Source organism: Tachypleus tridentatus, chromosome 10, assembly GCF_004210375.1.
Source record: "Tachypleus tridentatus isolate NWPU-2018 chromosome 10, ASM421037v1, whole genome shotgun sequence".
NCBI classification, from domain to species: domain Eukaryota; kingdom Metazoa; phylum Arthropoda; class Merostomata; order Xiphosura; family Limulidae; genus Tachypleus; species Tachypleus tridentatus.
The window spans coordinates 110,280,467-110,305,154 of record NC_134834.1 but is presented as its reverse complement, the minus strand read 5'-3'; the positions used below and the strand labels follow the sequence as shown (position 1 = coordinate 110,305,154).

The 24,688-nt window shown below is 28.6% G+C and overlaps 2 protein-coding genes across 4 annotated transcripts in view; one reads left to right on the top strand and one right to left on the bottom strand.

Moving 5' to 3' along the window:
* LOC143227905 (uncharacterized) overlaps window positions 1-19,863 on the bottom strand; it is a 31,407-nt gene extending 11,544 nt beyond the window's left edge. The window contains exon 1 of the mRNA XM_076459262.1: window positions 19,855-19,863. Within this exon, the coding sequence (XP_076315377.1) occupies window positions 19,855-19,863 (9 nt within the window). The remainder of the gene's footprint in view (window positions 1-19,854) is intronic.
* LOC143230075 (apicoplast pyruvate carrier 1-like) overlaps window positions 1-24,688 on the top strand; it is a 227,869-nt gene that overhangs the window by 179,537 nt on the left and 23,644 nt on the right. For all 3 annotated transcript variants that reach the window (XM_076463082.1, XM_076463081.1, XM_076463080.1), the window contains 2 exons: window positions 20,419-20,545; window positions 24,059-24,361. In XM_076463082.1, the coding sequence (XP_076319197.1) occupies window positions 20,419-20,545; window positions 24,059-24,361 (430 nt within the window). The remainder of the gene's footprint in view (window positions 1-20,418; window positions 20,546-24,058; window positions 24,362-24,688) is intronic.

The window sequence follows — 24,688 nt, the reverse complement described above, 5'->3', positions numbered from 1 at the left end:
ATATTAACTGCAAGATAAATCAAGTAAAATACTACACACTATCCAACAATATTAACTGCAAGATAAATCAAGTAAAATACTACACACTATCCAACAATATTAACTGCAAGATAAATCAAGTAAAATACTACACACTATCCAACAATATTAACTGCAAGATAAATCAAGTAAAATACTACACACTATCCAACAATATTAACTGCAAGATAAATCAAGTAAAATACTACACACTATCCAACAATATTAACTGCAAGATAAATCAAGTAAAATACTACACACTATCCAACAATATTAACTGCAAGATAAATCAAGTAAAATACTACACACTATCCATCAAATATTAACTGCAAGATAAATCAAGTAAAATACTACACACTATCCAACAATATTAACTGCAAGATAAATCAAGTAAAATACTACACACTATCCAACAATATTAACTGCAAGATAAATCAAGTAAAATACTACACACTATCCAACAATATTAACTGCAAGATAAATCAAGTAAAATACTACACACTATCCAACAATATTAACTGCAAGATAAATCAAGTAAAATACTACACACTATCCAACAATATTAACTGCAAGATAAATCAAGTAAAATACTACACACTATCCAACAATATTAACTGCAAGATAAATCAAGTAAAATACTACACACTATCCAACAATATTAACTGCAAGATAAATCAAGTAAAATACTACACACTATCCAACAATATTAACTGCAAGATAAATCAAGTAAAATACTACACACTATCCAACAATATTAACTGCAAGATAAATCAAGTAAAATACTACACACTATCCAACAATATTAACTGCAAGATAAATCAAGTAAAATACTACACACTATCCAACAATATTAACTGCAAGATAAATCAAGTAAAATACTACACACTATCCAACAATATTAACTGCAAGATAAATCAAGTAAAATACTACACACTATCCAACAATATTAACTGCAAGATAAATCAAGTAAAATACTACACACTATCAAGATATTAACTGCAAGATAAATCAAGTAAAATACTACACACTATCCAACAATATTAACTGCAAGATAAATCAAGTAAAATACTACACACTATCCAACAATATTAACTGCAAGATAAATCAAGTAAAATACTACACACTATCCAACAATATTAACTGCAAGATAAATCAAGTAAAATACTACACACTATCCAACAATATTAACTGCAAGATAAATCAAGTAAAATACTACACACTATCCAACAATATTAACTGCAAGATAAATCAAGTAAAATACTACACACTATCCAACAATATTAACTGCAAGATAAATCAAGTAAAATACTACACACTATCCAACAATATTAACTGCAAGATAAATCAAGTAAAATACTACACACTATCCAACAATATTAACTGCAAGATAAATCAAGTAAAATACTACACACTATCCAACAATATTAACTGCAAGATAAATCAAGTAAAATACTACACACTATCCAACAATATTAACTGCAAGATAAATCAAGTAAAATACTACACACTATCCAACAATATTAACTGCAAGATAAATCAAGTAAAATACTACACACTATCCAACAATATTAACTGCAAGATAAATCAAGTAAAATACTACACACTATCCAACAATATTAACTGCAAGATAAATCAAGTAAAATACTACACACTATCCAACAATATTAACTGCAAGATAAATCAAGTAAAATACTACACACTATCCAACAATATTAACTGCAAGATAAATCAAGTAAAATACTACACACTATCCAACAATATTAACTGCAAGATAAATCAAGTAAAATACTACACACTATCCAACAATATTAACTGCAAGATAAATCAAGTAAAATACTACACACTATCCAACAATATTAACTGCAAGATAAATCAAGTAAAATACTACACACTATCCAACAATATTAACTGCAAGATAAATCAAGTAAAATACTACACACTATCCAACAATATTAACTGCAAGATAAATCAAGTAAAATACTACACACTATCCAACAATATTAACTGCAAGATAAATCAAGTAAAATACTACACACTATCCAACAATATTAACTGCAAGATAAATCAAGTAAAATACTACACACTATCCAACAATATTAACTGCAAGATAAATCAAGTAAAATACTACACACTATCCAACAATATTAACTGCAAGATAAATCAAGTAAAATACTACACACTATCCAACAATATTAACTGCAAGATAAATCAAGTAAAATACTACACACTATCCAACAATATTAACTGCAAGATAAATCAAGTAAAATACTACACACTATCCAACAATATTAACTGCAAGATAAATCAAGTAAAATACTACACACTATCCAACAATATTAACTGCAAGATAAATCAAGTAAAATACTACACACTATCCAACAATATTAACTGCAAGATAAATCAAGTAAAATACTACACACTATCCAACAATATTAACTGCAAGATAAATCAAGTAAAATACTACACACTATCCAACAATATTAACTGCAAGATAAATCAAGTAAAATACTACACACTATCCAACAATATTAACTGCAAGATAAATCAAGTAAAATACTACACACTATCCAACAATATTAACTGCAAGATAAATCAAGTAAAATACTACACACTATCCAACAATATTAACTGCAAGATAAATCAAGTAAAATACTACACACTATCCAACAATATTAACTGCAAGATAAATCAAGTAAAATACTACACACTATCCAACAATATTAACTGCAAGATAAATCAAGTAAAATACTACACACTATACTACACTGCAATCCAACAAATATTACACACTATGCAAGAATATTAACTCAAGTAAAATACTACACACTATCCAACAATATTAACTGCAAGGTAAATCAACTAAAATACTACACACTATCCAACAATATTAATTGCAAGATAAATCAAGTAAAATACTACACACCAACAATATTAACTGCAAAATCAATATTAACTGCAAGATAAATCAAGTAAAATACTACACACTATCCAACAATATTAACTGCAAGATAAATCAAGTAAAATACTACACACTATCCAACAATATTAACTGCAAGATAAACTCAAGTAAAAAATACTACACACTATCCAACAATATTAACTGCAAGATAAATCAAGTAAAATACTACACACTATCCAACAATATTAACTGCAAGATAAATCAAGTAAAATACTACACACTATTCAATAATATTAACTGCAAGATAAATCAAGTAAAATATTACACACTATCCAATCCAATAATATTAACTGCAAGATAAATCAAGTAAAATACTACACACTATCCAACAATATTAACTGCAAGATAAATCAAGTAAAATACTACACACTATCAACAATAAACTGCAAGATAAATCAAGTAAAATACTACACACTATCCAACAATATTAACTGCAAGATAAATCAAGTAAAATACTACACACTATCAACAATATTAACTGCAAGATAAATCAAGTAAAATACTACACACACTATCCAACAATATTAACTGCAAGATAAATCAAGTAAAATACTACACACTATCTGCAAGATAAATCAAGTAAAATATTAACTGCAAGATAAATCAAGTAAAATACTACACACTATCCAACAATATTAACTGCAAGATAAATCAAGTAAAATACTACACACTATCCAACAATATTAACTGCAAGATAAATCAAGTAAAATACTACACACTATCCAACAATATTAACTGCAAGATAAATCAAGTAAAATACTACACACTATCCAACAATATTAACTGCAAGATAAATCAAGTAAAATACTACACACTATCCAACAATATTAACTGCAAGATAAATCAAGTAAAATACTACACACTATCCAACAATATTAACTGCAAGATAAATCAAGTAAAATACTACACACTATCCAACAATATTAACTGCAAGATAAATCAAGTAAAATACTACACACTATCCAACAATATTAACTGCAAGATAAATCAAGTAAAATACTACACACTATCCATCAATATTAACTACAAGATAAATCAAGTAAAATACTACACACTATCCAACAATATTAACTGCAAGATAAATCAAGTAAAATACTACACACTATCCAACAATATTAACTGCAAGATAAATCAAGTAAAATACTACACACTATCCAACAATATTAACTGCAAGATAAATCAAGTAAAATACTACACACTATCCAACAATATTAACTGCAAGATAAATCAAGTAAAATACTACACACTATCCAACAATATTAACTGCAAGATAAATCAAGTAAAATACTACACACTATCCAACAATATTAACTGCAAGATAAATCAAGTAAAATACTACACACTATCCAACAATATTAACTGCAAGATAAATCAAGTAAAATACTACACACTATCCAACAATATTAACTGCAAGATAAATCAAGTAAAATACTACACACTATCCAACAATATTAACTGCAAGATAAATCAAGTAAAATACTACACACTATCCAACAATATTAACTGCAAGATAAATCAAGTAAAATACTACACACTATCCAACAATATTAACTGCAAGATAAATCAAGTAAAATACTACACACTATCCAACAATATTAACTGCAAGATAAATCAAGTAAAATACTACACACTATCAACAATATTAACTGCAAGATAAATCAAGTAAAATACTACACACTATCCAACAATATTAACTGCAAGATAAATCAAGTAAAATACTACACACTATCCAACAATATTAACTGCAAGATAAATCAAGTAAAATACTACACACTATCCAACAATATTAACTGCAAGATAAATCAAGTAAAATACTACACACTATCAACAATATTAACTGCAAGATAAATCAAGTAAAATACTACACACTATCCAACAATATTAACTGCAAGATAAATCAAGTAAAATACTACACACTATCCAACAATATTAACTGCAAGATAAATCAAGTAAAATACTACACACTATCCAACAATATTAACTGCAAGATAAATCAAGTAAAATACTACACACTATCCAACAATATTAACTGCAAGATAAATCAAAAATACTACACACTATCCATTATTAACTGCAAGATAAATCAAGTAAAATACACACTACACAATATTAACTGCAAGATAAATCAATAAAATACTACACACTATCCAACAATATTAACTGCAAGATAAATCAAGTAAAATACTACACACTATCCAACAATATTAACTGCAAGATAAATCAAGTAAAATACTACACACTATCCAACAATATTAACTGCAAGATAAATCAAGTAAAATACTACACACTATCCAACAATATTAACTGCAAGATAAATTAAGTAAAATACTACACACTATCCAACAATATTAACTGCAAGATAAATCAAGTAAAATACTACACACTATCCAATAATATTAACTGCAAGATAAATCAAGTAAAATACTACACACTATCCAACAATATTCACTGCAAGATGAATCAAGTAAAATACTACACACTATCAACAATATTAACTGCAAGATAAATCAAGTAAAATACTACACACTATCCAACAATATTAACTGCAAGATAAATCAAGTAAAATACTACTACACACTAACAATATTAACTGCAAGATAAATCAAGTAAAATACTACACACTATCCAACAATATTAACTGCAAGATAAATCAAGTAAAATACTACACACACTATCCAACAATATTAACTGCAAGATAAATCAAGTAAAATACTACACACAACCTAACAATATTAACTGCAAGATAAATCAAGTAAAATACTAAACGCTATCCAACAATATTAACTGCAAGATAAATCAAGTAAAATACTACACACAACCTAACAATATTAACTGCAAGATAAATCAAGTAAAATACTAGACGTGATCCAACAATATTAACTGCAAGATAAATCAAGTAAAATACTACACACTATCCAACAATATTAACTGCAAGATAAATCAAGTAAAATACTACACACTATCCAACAATATTAACTGCAAGATAAATCAAGTAAAATACTACACACTATCCAACAATATTAACTGCAAGATAAATCAAGTAAAATACTACACACTATCCAACAATATTAACTGCAAGATAAATCAAGTAAAATACTACACACTATCCAACAATATTAACTGCAAGATAAATCAAGTAAAATACTACACACTATCCAACAATATTAACTGCAAGATAAATCAAGTAAAATACTACACACTATCCAACAATATTAACTGCAAGATAAATCAAGTAAAATACTACACACTATCCAACAATATTAACTGCAAGATAAATCAAGTAAAATACTACACACTATCCAACAATATTAACTGCAAGATAAATCAAGTAAAATACTACACACTATCCAACAATATTAACTGCAAGATAAATCAAGTAAAATACTACACTATCCAACAATATTAACTGCAAGATAAATCAAGTAAAATACTACACACTATCCAACAATATTAACTGCAAGATAAATCAAGTAAAATACTACACACTATCCAACAATATTAACTGCAAGATAAATCAAGTAAAATACTACACACTATCCAACAATATTAACTGCAAGATAAATCAAGTAAAATACTACACACTATCCAACAATATTAACTGCAAGATAAATCAAGTAAAATACTACACACTATCCAACAATATTAACTGCAAGATAAATCAAGTAAAATACTACACACTATCCAACAATATTAACTGCAAGATAAATCAAGTAAAATACTACACACTATCCAACAATATTAACTGCAAGATAAATCAAGTAAAATACTACACACTATCCAACAATATTAACTGCAAGATAAATCAAGTAAAATACTACACACTATCCAACAATATTAACTGCAATAATAAAAAATCAAGTAAAATACTACACACAAGTAAAATACTACACACTATCAAATATTAACTGCAAGATAAATCAAGTAAAATACTACACACTATCCAACAATATTAACTGCAAGATAAATCAAGTAAAATACTACACACTATCCAACAATATTAACTGCAAGATAAATCAAGTAAAATACTACACACTATCCAACAATATTAACTGCAAGATAAATCAAGTAAAATACTACACACTATCCAACAATATTAACTGCAAGATAAATCAAGTAAAATACTACACACTATCCAACAATATTAACTGCAAGATAAATCAAGTAAAATACTACACACTATCCAACAATATTAACTGCAAGATAAATCAAGTAAAATACTACACACTATCGATCAATATTAACTACAAGATAAATCAAGTAAAATACTACACACTATCCAACAATATTAACTGCAAGATAAATCAAGTAAAATACTACACACTATCCAACAATATTAACTGCAAGATAAATCAAGTAAAATACTACACACTATCTGCAACAATAAATCAAGATAAATCAAGTAAAATACTACACACTATCCAACAATATTAACTGCAAGATAAATCAAGTAAAATACTACACACTATCCAACAATATTAACTGCAAGATAAATCAAGTAAAATACTACACACTATCCAACAATATTAACTGCAAGATAAATCAAGTAAAATACTACACACTATCCAAAGATAAATCAATATTAACTGCAATATTAACTGCAAGATAAATCAAGTAAAATACTACACAAGTATCTACAACAATATTAACTGCAAGATAAATCAAGTAAAATACTACACACTATCCAACAATATTAACTCCAAGGTAAATCAAGTAAAATACTACACACTATCCAACAATATTAACAGCAAGATAAATCAAGTAAAATACTACACACTATCCAACAATATTAACTGCAAGATAAATCAAGTAAAATACTACACACTATCCAACAATATTAACTGCAAGATAAATCAAGTAAAATACTACACACTATCCAACAATATTAACTGCAAGATAAATCAAGTAAAATACTACACACTATCCAACAATATTAACTGCAAGATAAATCAAGTAAAATACTACACACTATCCAACAATATTAACTGCAAGATAAATCAAGTAAAATACTACACACTATCCAACAATATTAACTGCAAGATAAATCAAGTAAAATACTACACACTATCCAATATTAACAATATTAACTGCAAGATAAATCAAGTAAAATACTACACACTATCCAACAATATTAACTGCAAGATAAATCAAGTAAAATACTACACACTATCCAACAATATTAACTGCAAGATAAATCAAGTAAAATACTACACACTATCCAACAATATTAACTGCAAGATAAATCAAGTAAAATACTACACACTATCCAACAATATTAACTGCAAGATAAATCAAGTAAAATACTACACACTATCCAACAATATTAACTGCAATATAACACACTATCCAACAATATTAACTGCATACTACACACTATCAACAATATTAACTGCAAGATAAATCAAGTAAAATACTACACACTATCCAACAATATTAACTGCAAGATAAATCAAGTAAAATACTACACACTATCCAACAATATTAACTGCAAGATAAATCAAGTAAAATACTACACACTATCCAACAATATTAACTGCAAGATAAATCAAGTAAAATACTACACACTATCCAACAATATTAACTGCAAGATAAATCAAGTAAAATACTACACACTATCCAACAATATTAACTGCAAGATAAATCAAGTAAAATACTACACACTATCCAACAATATTAACTGCAAGATAAATCAAGTAAAATACTACACACTATCCAACAATATTAACTGCAAGATAAATCAAGTAAAATACTACACACTATCCAACAATATTAACTGCAAGATAAATCAAGTAAAATACTACACACTATCCAACAATATTAACTGCAAGATAAATCAAGTAAAATACTACACACTATCCAACAATATTAACTGCAAGATAAATCAAGTAAAATACTACACACTATCCAACAATATTAACTGCAAGATAAATCAAGTAAAATACTACACACTATCCAACAATATTAACTGCAAGATAAATCAAGTAAAATACTACACACTATCCAACAATATTAACTGCAAGATAAATCAAGTAAAATACTACACACTATCCAACAATATTAACTGCAAGATAAATCAAGTAAAATACTACACACTATCCAACAATATTAACTGCAAGATAAATCAAGTAAAATACTACACACTATCCAACAATATTAACTGCAAGATAAATCAAGTAAAATACTACACACTATCCAACAATATTAACTGCAAGATAAATCAAGTAAAATACTACACACTATCCAACAATATTAACTGCAAGATAAATCAAGTAAAATACTACACACTATCCAACAATATTAACTGCAAGATAAATCAAGTAAAATACTACACACTATCCAACAATATTAACTGCAAGATAAATCAAGTAAAATACTACACACTATCCAACAATATTAACTGCAAGATAAATCAAGTAAAATACTACACACTATCCAACAATATTAACTGCAAGATAAATCAAGTAAAATACTACACACTATCCAACAATATTAACTGCAAGATAAATCAAGTAAAATACTACACACTATCCAACAATATTAACTGCAAGATAAATCAAGTAAAATACTACACACTATCCAACAATATTAACTGCAAGATAAATCAAGTAAAATACTACACACTATCCAACAATATTAACTGCAAGATAAATCAAGTAAAATACTACACACTATCCAACAATATTAACTGCAAGATAAATCAAGTAAAATACTACACACTATCCAACAATATTAACTGCAAGATAAATCAAGTAAAATACTACACACTATCCAACAATATTAACTGCAAGATAAATCAAGTAAAATACTACACACTATCCAACAATATTAACTGCAAGATAAATCAAGTAAAATACTACACACTATCCAACAATATTAACTGCAAGATAAATCAAGTAAAATACTACACACTATCCAACAATATTAACTGCAAGATAAATCAAGTAAAATACTACACACTATCCAACAATATTAACTGCAAGATAAATCAAGTAAAATACTACACACTATCCAACAATATTAACTGCAAGATAAATCAAGTAAAATACTACACACTATCCAACAATATTAACTGCAAGATAAATCAAGTAAAATACTACACACTATCAATTAACTGCAAGATAAATCAAGATAAATCAAGTAAAATACTACACACTATCCAACAATATTAACTGCAAGATAAATCAAGTAAAATACTACACACTATCCAACAATATTAACTGCAAGATAAATCAAGTAAAATACTACACACTATCCAACAATATTAACTGCAAGATAAATCAAGTAAAATACTACACACTATCCAACAATATTAACTGCAAGATAAATCAAGTAAAATACTACACACTATCCAACAATATTAACTGCAAGATAAATCAAGTAAAATACTACACACTATCCAACAATATTAACTGCAAGATAAATCAAGTAAAATACTACACACTATCCAACAATATTAACTGCAAGATAAATCAAGTAAAATACTACACACTATCCAACAATATTAACTGCAAGATAAATCAAGTAAAATACTACACACTATCCAACAATATTAACTGCAAGATAAATCAAGTAAAATACTACACACTATCCAACAATATTAACTGCAAGATAAATCAAGTAAAATACTACACACTATCCATCAATATTAACTACAAGATAAATCAAGTAAAATACTACACACTATCCAACAATATTAACTGCAAGATAAATCAAGTAAAATACTACACACTATCCAACAATATTAACTGCAAGATAAATCAAGTAAAATACTACACACTATCCAACAATATTAACTGCAAGATAAATCAAGTAAAATACTACACACTATCCAACAATATTAACTGCAAGATAAATCAAGTAAAATACTACACACTATCCAACAATATTAACTGCAAGATAAATCAAGTAAAATACTACACACTATCCAACAATATTAACTGCAAGATAAATCAAGTAAAATACTACACACTATCCAACAATATTAACTGCAAGATAAATCAAGTAAAATACTACACACTATCCAACAATATTAACTGCAAGATAAATCAAGTAAAATACTACACACTATCCAACAATATTAACTGCAAGATAAATCAAGTAAAATACTACACACTATCCAACAATATTAACTGCAAGATAAATCAAGTAAAATACTACACACTATCCAACAATATTAACTGCAAGATAAATCAAGTAAAATACTACACACTATCCAACAATATTAACTGCAAGATAAATCAAGTAAAATACTACACACTATCCAACAATATTAACTGCAAGATAAATCAAGTAAAATACTACACACTATCCAACAATATTAACTGCAAGATAAATCAAGTAAAATACTACACACTATCCAACAATATTAACTGCAAGATAAATCAAGTAAAATACTACACACTATCCAACAATATTAACTGCAAGATAAATCAAGTAAAATACTACACACTATCCAACAATATTAACTGCAAGATAAATCAAGTAAAATACTACACACTATCCAACAATATTAACTGCAAGATAAATCAAGTAAAATACTACACACTATCCAACAATATTAACTGCAAGATAAATCAAGTAAAATACTACACACTATCCAACAATATTAACTGCAAGATAAATCAAGTAAAATACTACACACTATCCAATATTAACAATATTAACTGCAAGATAAATCAAGTAAAATACTACACACTATCCAACAATATTAACTGCAAGATAAATCAAGTAAAATACTACACACTATCCAACAATATTAACTGCAAGATAAATCAAGTAAAATACTACACACTATCCAACAATATTAACTGCAAGATAAATCAAGTAAAATACTACACACTATCCAACAATAGATAAATCAAGTAAAATACTACACACTATCCAACAATATTAACTGCAAGATAAATCAAGTAAAATACTACACACTATCCAACAATATTAACTGCAAGATAAATCAAGTCAAGTAAAATACTACACACTATCCAACAATATTAACTGCAAGATAAATCAAGTAAAATACTACACACTATCCAACAATATTAACTGCAAGATAAATCAAGTAAAATACTACACACTATCCAACAATATTAACTGCAAGATAAATCAAGTAAAATACTACACACTATCCAACAATATTAACTGCAAGATAAATCAAGTAAAATACTACACACTATCCAACAATATTAACTGCAAGATAAATCAAGTAAAATACTACACACTATCCAACAATATTAACTGCAAGATAAATCAAGTAAAATACTACACACTATCCAACAATATTAACTGCAAGATAAATCAAGTAAAATACTACACACTATCCAACAATATTAACTGCAAGATAAATCAAGTAAAATACTACACACTATCCAACAATATTAACTGCAAGATAAATCAAGTAAAATACTACACACTATCCAACAATATTAACTGCAAGATAAATCAAGTAAAATACTACACACTATCCAACAATATTAACTGCAAGATAAATCAAGTAAAATACTACACACTATCCAACAATATTAACTGCAAGATAAATCAAGTAAAATACTACACACTATCCAACAATATTAACTGCAAGATAAATCAAGTAAAATACTACACACTATCCAACAATATTAACTGCAAGATAAATCAAGTAAAATACTACACACTATCCAACAATATTAACTGCAAGATAAATCAAGTAAAATACTACACACTATCCAACAATATTAACTGCAAGATAAATCAAGTAAAATACTACACACTATCCAACAATATTAACTGCAAGATAAATCAAGTAAAATACTACACACTATCCAACAATATTAACTGCAAGATAAATCAAGTAAAATACTACACACTATCCAACAATATTAACTGCAAGATAAATCAAGTAAAATACTACACACTATCCAACAATATTAACTGCAAGATAAATCAAGTAAAATACTACACACTATCCAACAATATTAACTGCAAGATAAATCAAGTAAAATACTACACACTATCCAACAATATTAACTGCAAGATAAATCAAGTAAAATACTACACACTATCCAACAATATTAACTGCAAGATAAATCAAGTAAAATACTACACACTATCCAACAATATTAACTGCAAGATAAATCAAGTAAAATACTACACACTATCCAACAATATTAACTGCAAGATAAATCAAGTAAAATACTACACACTATCCAACAATATTAACTGCAAGATAAATCAAGTAAAATACTACACACTAGCCATCAATATTAACTGCAAGATAAATCAAGTAAAATACTACACACTATCCAACAATATTAACTGCAAGATAAATCAAGTAAAATACTACACACTATCAAACAATATTAACTGCAAGATAAATCAAGTAAAATACTACACACTATTTAACAATATTAACTGCAAGATAAATCAAGTAAAATACTACACACTATCCAACAATATTAACTGCAAGATAAATCAAGTAAAATACTACACACTATCCAACAATATTAACTGCAAGATAAATCAAGTAAAATACTACACACTATCCAACAATATTAACTGCAAGATAAATCAAGTAAAATACTACACACTATCCAACAATATTAACTGCAAGATAAATCAAGTAAAATACTACACACTATCAACAATATTAACTGCAAGATAAATCAAGTAAAATACTACACACTATCCAACAATATTAACTGCAAGATAAATCAAGTAAAATACTACACACTATCCACAATATTAACAAGATAAATCAAGTAAAATACTACACACTATCCAACAATATTAACTGCAAGATAAATCAAGTAAAATACTACACACTATCCAACAATATTAACTGCAAGATAAATCAAGTAAAATACTACACACTATCCAACAATATTAACTGCAAGATAAATCAAGTAAAATACTACACACTATCCAACAATATTAACTGCAAGATAAATCAAGTAAAATACTACACACTATCCAACAATATTAACTGCAAGATAAATCAAGTAAAATACTACACACTATCCAACAATATTAACTGCAAGATAAATCAAGTAAAATACTACACACTATCCAACAATATTAACTGCAAGATAAATCAAGTAAAATACTACACACTATCCAACAATATTAACTGCAAGATAAATCAAGTAAAATACTACACACTATCCAACAATATTAACTGCAAGATAAATCAAGTAAAATACTACACACTATCCAACAATATTAACTGCAAGATAAATCAAGTAAAATACTACACACTATCCAACAATATTAACTGCAAGATAAATCAAGTAAAATACTACACACTATCCAACAATATTAACTGCAAGATAAATCAAGTAAAATACTACACACTATCCAACAATATTAACTGCAAGATAAATCAAGTAAAATACTACACACTATCCAACAATATTAACTGCAAGATAAATCAAGTAAAATACTACACACTATCCAACAATATTAACTGCAAGATAAATCAAGTAAAATACTACACACTATCCAACAATATTAACTGCAAGATAAATCAAGTAAAATACTACACACTATCCAACAATATTAACTGCAAGATAAATCAAGTAAAATACTACACACTATCCAACAATATTAACTGCAAGATAAATCAAGTAAAATACTACACACTATCCAACAATATTAACTGCAAGATAAATCAAGTAAAATACTACACACTATCCAACAATATTAACTGCAAGATAAATCAAGTAAAATACTACACACTATCCAACAATATTAACTGCAAGATAAATCAAGTAAAATACTACACACTATCCAACAATATTAACTGCAAGATAAATCAAGTAAAATACTACACACTATCCAACAATATTAACTGCAAGATAAATCAAGTAAAATACTACACACTATCCAACAATATTAACTGCAAGATAAATCAAGTAAAATACTACACACTATCCAACAATATTAACTGCAAGATAAATCAAGTAAAATACTACACACTATCCAACAATATTAACTGCAAGATAAATCAAGTAAAATACTACACACTATCCAACAATATTAACTGCAAGATAAATCAAGTAAAATACTACACACTATCCAACAATATTAACTGCAAGATAAATCAAGTAAAATACTACACACTATCCAACAATATTAACTGCAAGATAAATCAAGTAAAATACTACACACTATCCAACAATATTAACTGCAAGATAAATCAAGTAAAATACTACACACTATCCAACAATATTAACTGCAAGATAAATCAAGTAAAATACTACACACTATCCAACAATATTAACTGCAAGATAAATCAAGTAAAATACTACACACTATCCAACAATATTAACTGCAAGATAAATCAAGTAAAATACTACACACTATCCAACAATATTAACTGCAAGATAAATCAAGTAAAATACTACACACTATCCAACAATATTAACTGCAAGATAAATCAAGTAAAATACTACACACTATCCAACAATATTAACTGCAAGATAAATCAAGTAAAATACTACACACTATCCAACAATATTAACTGCAAGATAAATCAAGTAAAATACTACACACTATCCAACAATATTAACTGCAAGATAAATCAAGTAAAATACTACACACTATCCAACAATATTAACTGCAAGATAAATCAAGTAAAATACTACACACTATCCAACAATATTAACTGCAAGATAAATCAAGTAAAATACTACACACTATCCAACAATATTAACTGCAAGATAAATCAAGTAAAATACTACACACTATCCAACAATATTAACTGCAAGATAAATCAAGTAAAATACTACACACTATCCAACAATATTAACTGCAAGATAAATCAAGTAAAATACTACACACTATCCAACAATATTAACTGCAAGATAAATCAAGTAAAATACTACACACTATCCAACAATATTAACTGCAAGATAAATCAAGTAAAATACTACACACTATCCAAGATAATATTAACTGCAAGAATATTAACTGCAAGATAAAATAAAATGCTGCACACTATCCAACAATATTAACTGCAAGATAAATCAAGTAAAATACTACACACAACCTAACAATATTAACTGCAAGATAAATCAAGTAAAATACTACACACTATCCAACAATATTAACTGCAAGATAAATCAAGTAAAATACTACACACTATCCAACAATATTAACTGCAAGATAAATCAAGTAAAATACTACACACTATCCATCAATATTAACTGCAAGATAAATCAAGTAAAATACTACACACTATCCAACAATATTAACTGCAAGATAAATCAAGTAAAATACTACACACTATCCAACAATATTAACTGCAAGATAAATCAAGTAAAATACTACACACTATCCAACAATATTAACTGCAAGATAAATCAAGTAAAATACTACACACTATCCAACAATATTAACTGCAAGATAAATCAAGTAAAATACTACACACTATCCAACAATATTAACTGCAAGATAAATCAAGTAAAATACTACACACTATCCAACAATATTAACTGCAAGATAAATCAAGTAAAATACTACACACTATCCAACAATATTAACTGCAAGATAAATCAAGTAAAATACTACACACTATCCAACAATATTAACTGCAAGATAAATCAAGTAAAATACTACACACTATCCAACAATATTAACTGCAAGATAAATCAAGTAAAATACTACACACTATCCAACAATATTAACTGCAAGATAAATCAAGTAAAATACTACACACTATCCAACAATATTAACTGCAAGATAAATCAAGTAAAATACTACACACTATCCAACATTAACTGCAAACTGCAAGATAAATCAAGTAAAATACTACACACTATCCAACAATATTAACTGCAAGATAAATCAAGTAAAATACTACACACTATCCAACAATATTAACTGCAAGATAAATCAAGTAAAATACTACACACTATCCAACAATATTAACTGCAAGATAAATCAAGTAAAATACTACACACTATCCAACAATATTAACTGCAAGATAAATCAAGTAAAATACTACACACTATCCAACAATATTAACTGCAAGATAAATCAAGTAAAATACTACACACTATCCAACAATATTAACTGCAAGATAAATCAAGTAAAATACTACACACTATCCAACAATATTAACTGCAAGATAAATCAAGTAAAATACTACACACTATCCAACAATATTAACTGCAAGATAAATCAAGTAAAATACTACACACTATCCAACAATATTAACTGCAAGATAAATCAAGTAAAATACTACACACTATCCAACAATATTAACTGCAAGATAAATCAAGTAAAATACTACACACTATCCAACAATATTAACTGCAAGATAAATCAAGTAAAATACTACACACTATCCAACAATATTAACTGCAAGATAAATCAAGTAAAATACTACACACTATCCAACAATATTAACTGCAAGATAAATCAAGTAAAATACTACACACTATCCAACAATATTAACTGCAAGATAAATCAAGTAAAATACTACACACTATCCATCAATATTAACTTCAAGATAAATCAAGTAAAATACTACACACTATCCAACAATATTAACTGCAAGATAAATCAAGTAAAATACTACACACTATCCAACAATATTAACTGCAAGATAAATCAAGTAAAATACTACACACTATCCAACAATATTAACTGCAAGATAAATCAAGTAAAATACTACACACTATCCAACAATATTAACTGCAAGATAAATCAAGTAAAATACTACACACTATCCAACAATATTAACTGCAAGATAAATCAAGTAAAATACTACACACTATCCAACAATATTAACTGCAAGATAAATCAAGTAAAATACTACACACTATCCAACAATATTAACTGCAAGATAAATCAAGTAAAATACTACACACTATCCAACAATATTAACTGCAAGATAAATCAAGTAAAATACTACACACTATCCAACAATATTAACTGCAAGATAAATCAAGTAAAATACTACACACTATCCAACAATATTAACTGCAAGATAAATCAAGTAAAATACTACACACTATCCAACAATATTAACTGCAAGAAAAATCAAGTAAAATGCTATACACTATCCAACAATATTAACTGCAAGATAAATCAAGTAAAATACTATACACTATCCAACAATATTAACTGCAAGAGAAATCAAGTAAAATGCTACACACTATCCAACAATATTAACTGCAAGATAAATCAAGTAAAATACTACACACTATCCAACAATATTAACTGCAAGATAAATCAAGTAAAATACTACACACTATCCAACAATATTAACTGCAAGATAAATCAAGTAAAATACTACACACTATCCAACAATATTAACTGCAAGATAAATCAAGTAAAATACTACACACTATCCAACAATATTAACTGCAAGATAAATCAAGTAAAATACTACACACTATCCAACAATATTAACTGCAAGATAAATCAAGTAAAATACTACACACTATCCAACAATATTAACTGCAAGATAAATCAAGTAAAATACTACACACTATCCAACAATATTAACTGCAAGATAAATCAAGTAAAATACTACACACTATCCAACAATATTAACTGCAAGATAAATCAAGTAAAATACTACACACTATCCAACAATATTAACTGCAAGATAAATCAAGTAAAATACTATACACTATCCAACAATATTAACTGCAAGATAAATCAAGTAAAATACTACACACTATCCAACAATATTAACTGCAAGATAAATCAAGTAAAATTACTGTAAAGTGACCAACAAAATTAACTATATAATAAATCAAGTAAACTGCTCTACAGTTTAATCACGAAAGTATCGGTAAATATTGTTGGATAGTGAACTGGCAGTTTTATAACAGTTTAAAGTGCAGTGTAAATCAGGCAAATTCCTTTTCTCTCTCCAACAATGTGTGTGTATTTTCTTATAGCAAAACCACATAGGGGAAACGAACCCTGATTTGAGCAATGTAAATCCGTAAACTTCTCACTGTACCACCGTGGTACTATCTAGCAATATTAAATACATGAGACATTAAGTAAACTATTGTTCACTCTCCAACAAAAGTTACCTATGAATTTAAAACGCAGAATAAATTGAGTGAAATACTGTTCACTATTCGCCAGTATTAACTTGTGTTTCCCTAACAGTTTAAACCACACGATAATTCAAGTCACCTGCTCTTCACTGTCTATCAATATTAACTGACTTTTGGCCTCGTATTTCCATTATATTCCTTGAATTTTGAAACTCAATGTGTTTTGACCAGAGGATTTTTATAAACTAATATGTTTTTTAATGAGGTCATAGCTGGTTTAGGTTTAGAAATAATAAAGTTCTGGACAGATGTTTTGTAACTCTGGATAGTTTAAGCCAACATGGTATAAACATGTAAATGATTATTTTGATATATAAGTTCACCTTCACCTCTGCTCTTTAAGATGGTGTCATAGGACATCAGTACACATGTAAAGTGTTTTTAAGAGCAAATTCTTGTTTTAATAACTCTTTCTTTTGTAAGAATCTTAACGTCATATTTTCTTTTGTCCCCCACACTAGTACAGTGATATATACGCGGACATAGAAGCTAGACACCGGGTTTCTGTACTCGTGACGGACAAATCACGGCCCATTGTGTAGATTTGAGCTTGACATTAAACAAATCGTTTTTTTTTTATTGTAAATGCATAATAATGTTTCATGTACCATGGTGCTTTGCTTTGTAAAAACTGATAGGGTTCATATCGTTTGTGAATCTAATAATGTTTTTGTTCTCTAGAGCTGAACAAGTTTACAGATCAAAATAGACAAAATGATAAACAGTGGAATTCAAGGAATTCGTGGCAATTTATTTTACACCAAGTCTTTTGTCAGCCCTTACCATCCTATGTATACCACCTTACAGAAGTTTCTTCAGACTTACTAATGACATCTCTACGTAGCAGTATTTGTTACAGAGACAGTTTGTATGATAAACAAGTTATGACGATAAATCTAAATAAGGAACAAACACTAAAAGTCTTACTAGTAGATTTCCTCAAATTCTTTGATGACTGTAGTAGTACAGATAAATTGTCAGGGCTTAAGTATTAATATATCAAGTATTAGTATCTTGATCATTTCTTACCAACCTATGTACATCTCTGAAACTTCTTACACAATTATTGTTGTTCATCATAAATATGGAGCAGCCTTATTCCTAATTAATCAACACATTATCTTCATTTACCCCACTCTTGGATATCATTTTCATCTGTGTTTTCAATGGTTGTGAATTGTGCACTATGCTCTTTCTCTATCAGAAGAAGACATTAACTGGGTTGGCTCTGCTAACCTTATCAAATATTTATAATCATCATTCTTTGGACTATAAAACCTTTAAAGCTATTTCAATATTTTTGGTTTTTGACTTAAACAAAATTCATAGTTAGTTAACAATAAACAACATAGACAATATAATCAATTATATGCATAGTGCTATTTTCAGGTATTTCTACAACCCTGAAATTTTGGATCGTGTCCCTACATTTTTTCTGATACTGGGAGCTGTACAAGGAGGTATAATATTTATTGGACTACTTTTGTACCAGGAACCTCGGTCAGAGACACCTAAGGTAAAACAGCTCTTCTGAAATTTTACTTGTATAATGTTAATGCGTAACTAAGAACTGAACAGTTGTTAGACAGTTACATAATGTCTTAAAACTTTGATCATGAGATTTATTGAGCCAATAAAACATATAAAACATGATGTAATCTTTTGACCTCATTTTTTTTGCCAATGCTGTTGAATTTTCGGATATTTCATTTAATAACAATACCTTTATATGTCTAACCTTTCTGTTATTTGAACATTTAACGATTTTTCCTTTATATATTGTAATGTGAAAGCCTTTCTCTGTAAAATACACATATCAATCCTGAATATCAAGCTAGAAGATGAAAAGCCTGCTACGATTATTAAAATAGTTATTACTCATCATGATAATACTTGGTTTAAAGAGATGGGCTGATAAAACGGATGCTGCATTTGATCTATTACTCTATGATTCTTACAAAAATTGATAAAGTTGAATTATAGCACATATCGAGTGTTTCACAGTTTGTATAACAGTAATTTTATAAAGTTCTCTTGTGGGGTAAGAATAAGAAGAAAAACGACTAGTTACCAGAGAGTACAGTTTATAAACATATATTATCTCCATGTTTCATAAATAACACTTTCATTTCTGGTCGCTAAATGGCAGAACAAACAACCGTTTGTGGTTTTCATTGCACTAACATGGTACCTGTGAAAACAGTTTACAGTAGAGATATATAAAGAAAGAATGATCTAAATTAGGAAGAATAACTGTTCATGAAACTGACAGATCTGTATACATCTTGGTGAAGTTTGAGACTAAAAACACCAGTTTTGTAATTATCAAAGCAAAACATTATTTAGTGGTCCACTTTTGTTAAATTTTTCTTCAATGTACTCAAAACACTTTTGATTCTTCACTCTGTAAGATATGCCCATGCCACCATGTCACTTCCTTATTGGTTCTACAGTCTGTAAGTTACGCCTATGCCATCATGTCACTTCCTCATTGGTTCTACACTCTGTAAGTTACGCCTATGCCACCATGTCACTTCCTTATTTGTTCTACACTCTGTAAGTTACGCCTATGCCACCATGTCACTTCCTTATTTGTTCTACACTCTGTAAGTTACGCCTATGCCATCATGTCATTTCCCATTGGTTCTTCACTCTGTAAGTTATGCCCATGCCACCATGTCACTTCCTCATTGGTTCTACACTCTGTAAGTTACGCCTATGCCACCATGTCACTTCCTCATTGGTTCTACACTCTGTAAGTTACGCCTATGCCACCATGTCACTTCCTCATTGGTTCTTCACTCTGTAAGTTACGCCTATGCCACTATGTCACTTCCTCATTAGATGTTAGTGTTGATAATTTTCGCATCCAACTTTTTCCTTGGTAACATGTGTATGTCAGTTTCATCTTTGATAAACATCTGACGTGGAAGTTGCATCGGTATACTTTCTCTGACAATTCTATAGTCGTCTTATTTTGCTCAAGTCTCTCATGGGAACTTTTTTGAGCTGACATTTTCCTTGTGTACTTTACACACCGAGACCTTCATTGAGTCTTGTCAGACATACCGTCATGCAGCCTGAATTATCATTTCCTCAACTTTCTACTCTCGTCTTCTTGTTTTGAAATATCGTACTCTCCAGCTTGCTCTCTGTGTTAAGTAGCCTAGTCCAACTCAGGAGCTTTCTGCATATCCGTTCAACCTGTTACAACTTCCCATGTTACCATGTTCAAAATATGATATCCTCTGATCTACTCGCCGCCAAAGTGAATTCCCCACAGGTAGTTGTAGAACCTTTTGAATTTGTATGTTATGTCATTTTTGTCAGGTGATCCCAATTATGATGCAGTTCTTATGCTTCATCAACCATCTTTTAAATGTTGAACTTAAGTGTTTGACCTTTCCAGGGTTACATTTTCACTCCCTAGTGCTACTTCCACTCTTCACATGTATTTTCACCGTCTGTCTTTCTACTGTTACACTTCATTTATCTCCTTTTAAGTAGGTTTTCATTTTATCTTTTTCTTCCTTACTTTTCTCTCATTCTTCACTTCATACTTCCTTCACCTCTTGTTTTCTTTGCTTGGCTAACGGAAGAACGCCCCTAACCGCCCACCAGTTCCTCATTGGCTACAATAAAATGACACCAAGTAACAATTATATTCAAATTTTCAGTGTGGCTGAGCCTGACAGCTGTGTGTGTACGCATGACAACAACTTTATTGTCTGGGATCCGTATGACGACCTCTCTGCTCTGACATTGGTGGAGTTTGTGAATTTGAGAAGAGAGTGCTCCAAAAATGCACTTTGGAGCACGTGTACTGTCCTGGAGGAACTATTCCTGCTGCAATGGCTCCTTTGTAATCCACAGTTAAAGAAACTGACACAAGTGATATTATATTAACATTATATATTACTATTGATTGAATTATTAAAAACAACAAATGTTCACTGACCAACGAACTTCATTAAATGATTACAAAAAAGAGGGAACAAAATAACTTTACAACAGTTAAGTATTATATGTTGTAGGGATGGTAATATATACAGTAGATAAAAGGTAGGTATGACTTCACAAACCATACAGAAATAAGTAGCAGTAAGAGTTGAGTCAATCTTACAAACTTATGGTTATAAGTCACACCATGACTGTTTAAACAAAATAACTTTATATCAATTAAGTATGTTGTAGGGATGGTAATCTAAAAAGTAGATAAAAGGTAGGTATGACTTCACAAACCATACAGAAATAAGTAGCAGTAAGAGTTGAGTCAATCATACAAGCTTATGGTTATAAGTCATTCCATGAGTGTTTAAACAAAATATCTTTAGAACAATTAAGTATGTTGTAGGGATGGCAATCTACAAAGCAGGTAAAAGTTAGGTATGACTTCATAAACCATACAGAATTAAGTAGCAGTAAGAGTTGAGTCAATATGACAAGTTTGTGGTTATAAGTCACCCCATGACTGTTTAAACAAAATAATTTTAAAACAATTAAGTTTGTTGTAGGGATGGCAATCTAAACAGTAAATAAAAGGAAGGTATGACTTCACAAACCATACAGAAATAAGTAGCAGTAAGAGTTGAGTCAATCTTACAAGGTTATGGTTATAAGTCATTTCATGACTATTTAAATGCTTTTATTCAAACCTGAAATCATGCAAGTGACCTGAATTTAACCTTTAGTTGTAGATAAAAATTATATTTGGCAAGATGTGGCTACTTTTGTACTAATGTTTTGTATGTATTTTCTATTTCTAACTTAACAGGACAGAAAGTTTAGAAGTTTATAGATTGAATTCACAATATTAAGGTTCATGTGAATATAGAAAAACTAAAGAACCTTTTGTTTCAAGGTTTTTGAAATTAATATTTCAAAAGAGAGATTAAGTTACAAGAAAAATCCGGGCCATGCAAGTCTGCAAGAAATAATGGTTCTTAAAATATCGAAGCTTCTTACCTTCCAGTATTTAAACACTTTCAAGTCAGGGACCAGAAATTGAACACATGATATTTTACTATAGGTAGAACATTTTTCTGACAGACCAATGAGAGTGGCTCAGATAAAAGGTGATAAATCTTCTGGATCAATCAGAAAAGGATCAGATCCTGGAGACAAAGCATGTTTGTTAACATTCCAAGAAGAATCATCTGTGGTATTAGAAGACATTTCTCCCAGTCCTAAAGCAGATGAAACACAACCATCACTTGCCAGAGAAACGTATGTTACACCAAAAGAAGCGTTGAAGATGAAGGAATTCTATCTCTTGATAATAATATTTACTAGCTCGTTACATTCAACGATGTTTATGAACTCATTTTACAAGGTTATGTTTGTATTGATATCATTACGATTTTTAGTTAAATTTATTTTGTATAAAAATATGAAATTCTTAAAAGTAGAGCTTACAGTTGATGATGAAAGTGTAATACACTAAACTGTAGTTTTGTGATTAATGTTATGCTTAAAAAATATACTATTCATAAACACGGAAGAGAGAACTCAAGCTGAATTACAAGTATGAGTCTCATATATATATATATATATATGTTCAGCAAATATTACAATATAATTGGCAACAGGTTATTAGTCACTTGAAATATAATTCACTTTTCTTAAGTGCCAACTTCTGTTTATCTAACATCCCTAGAGT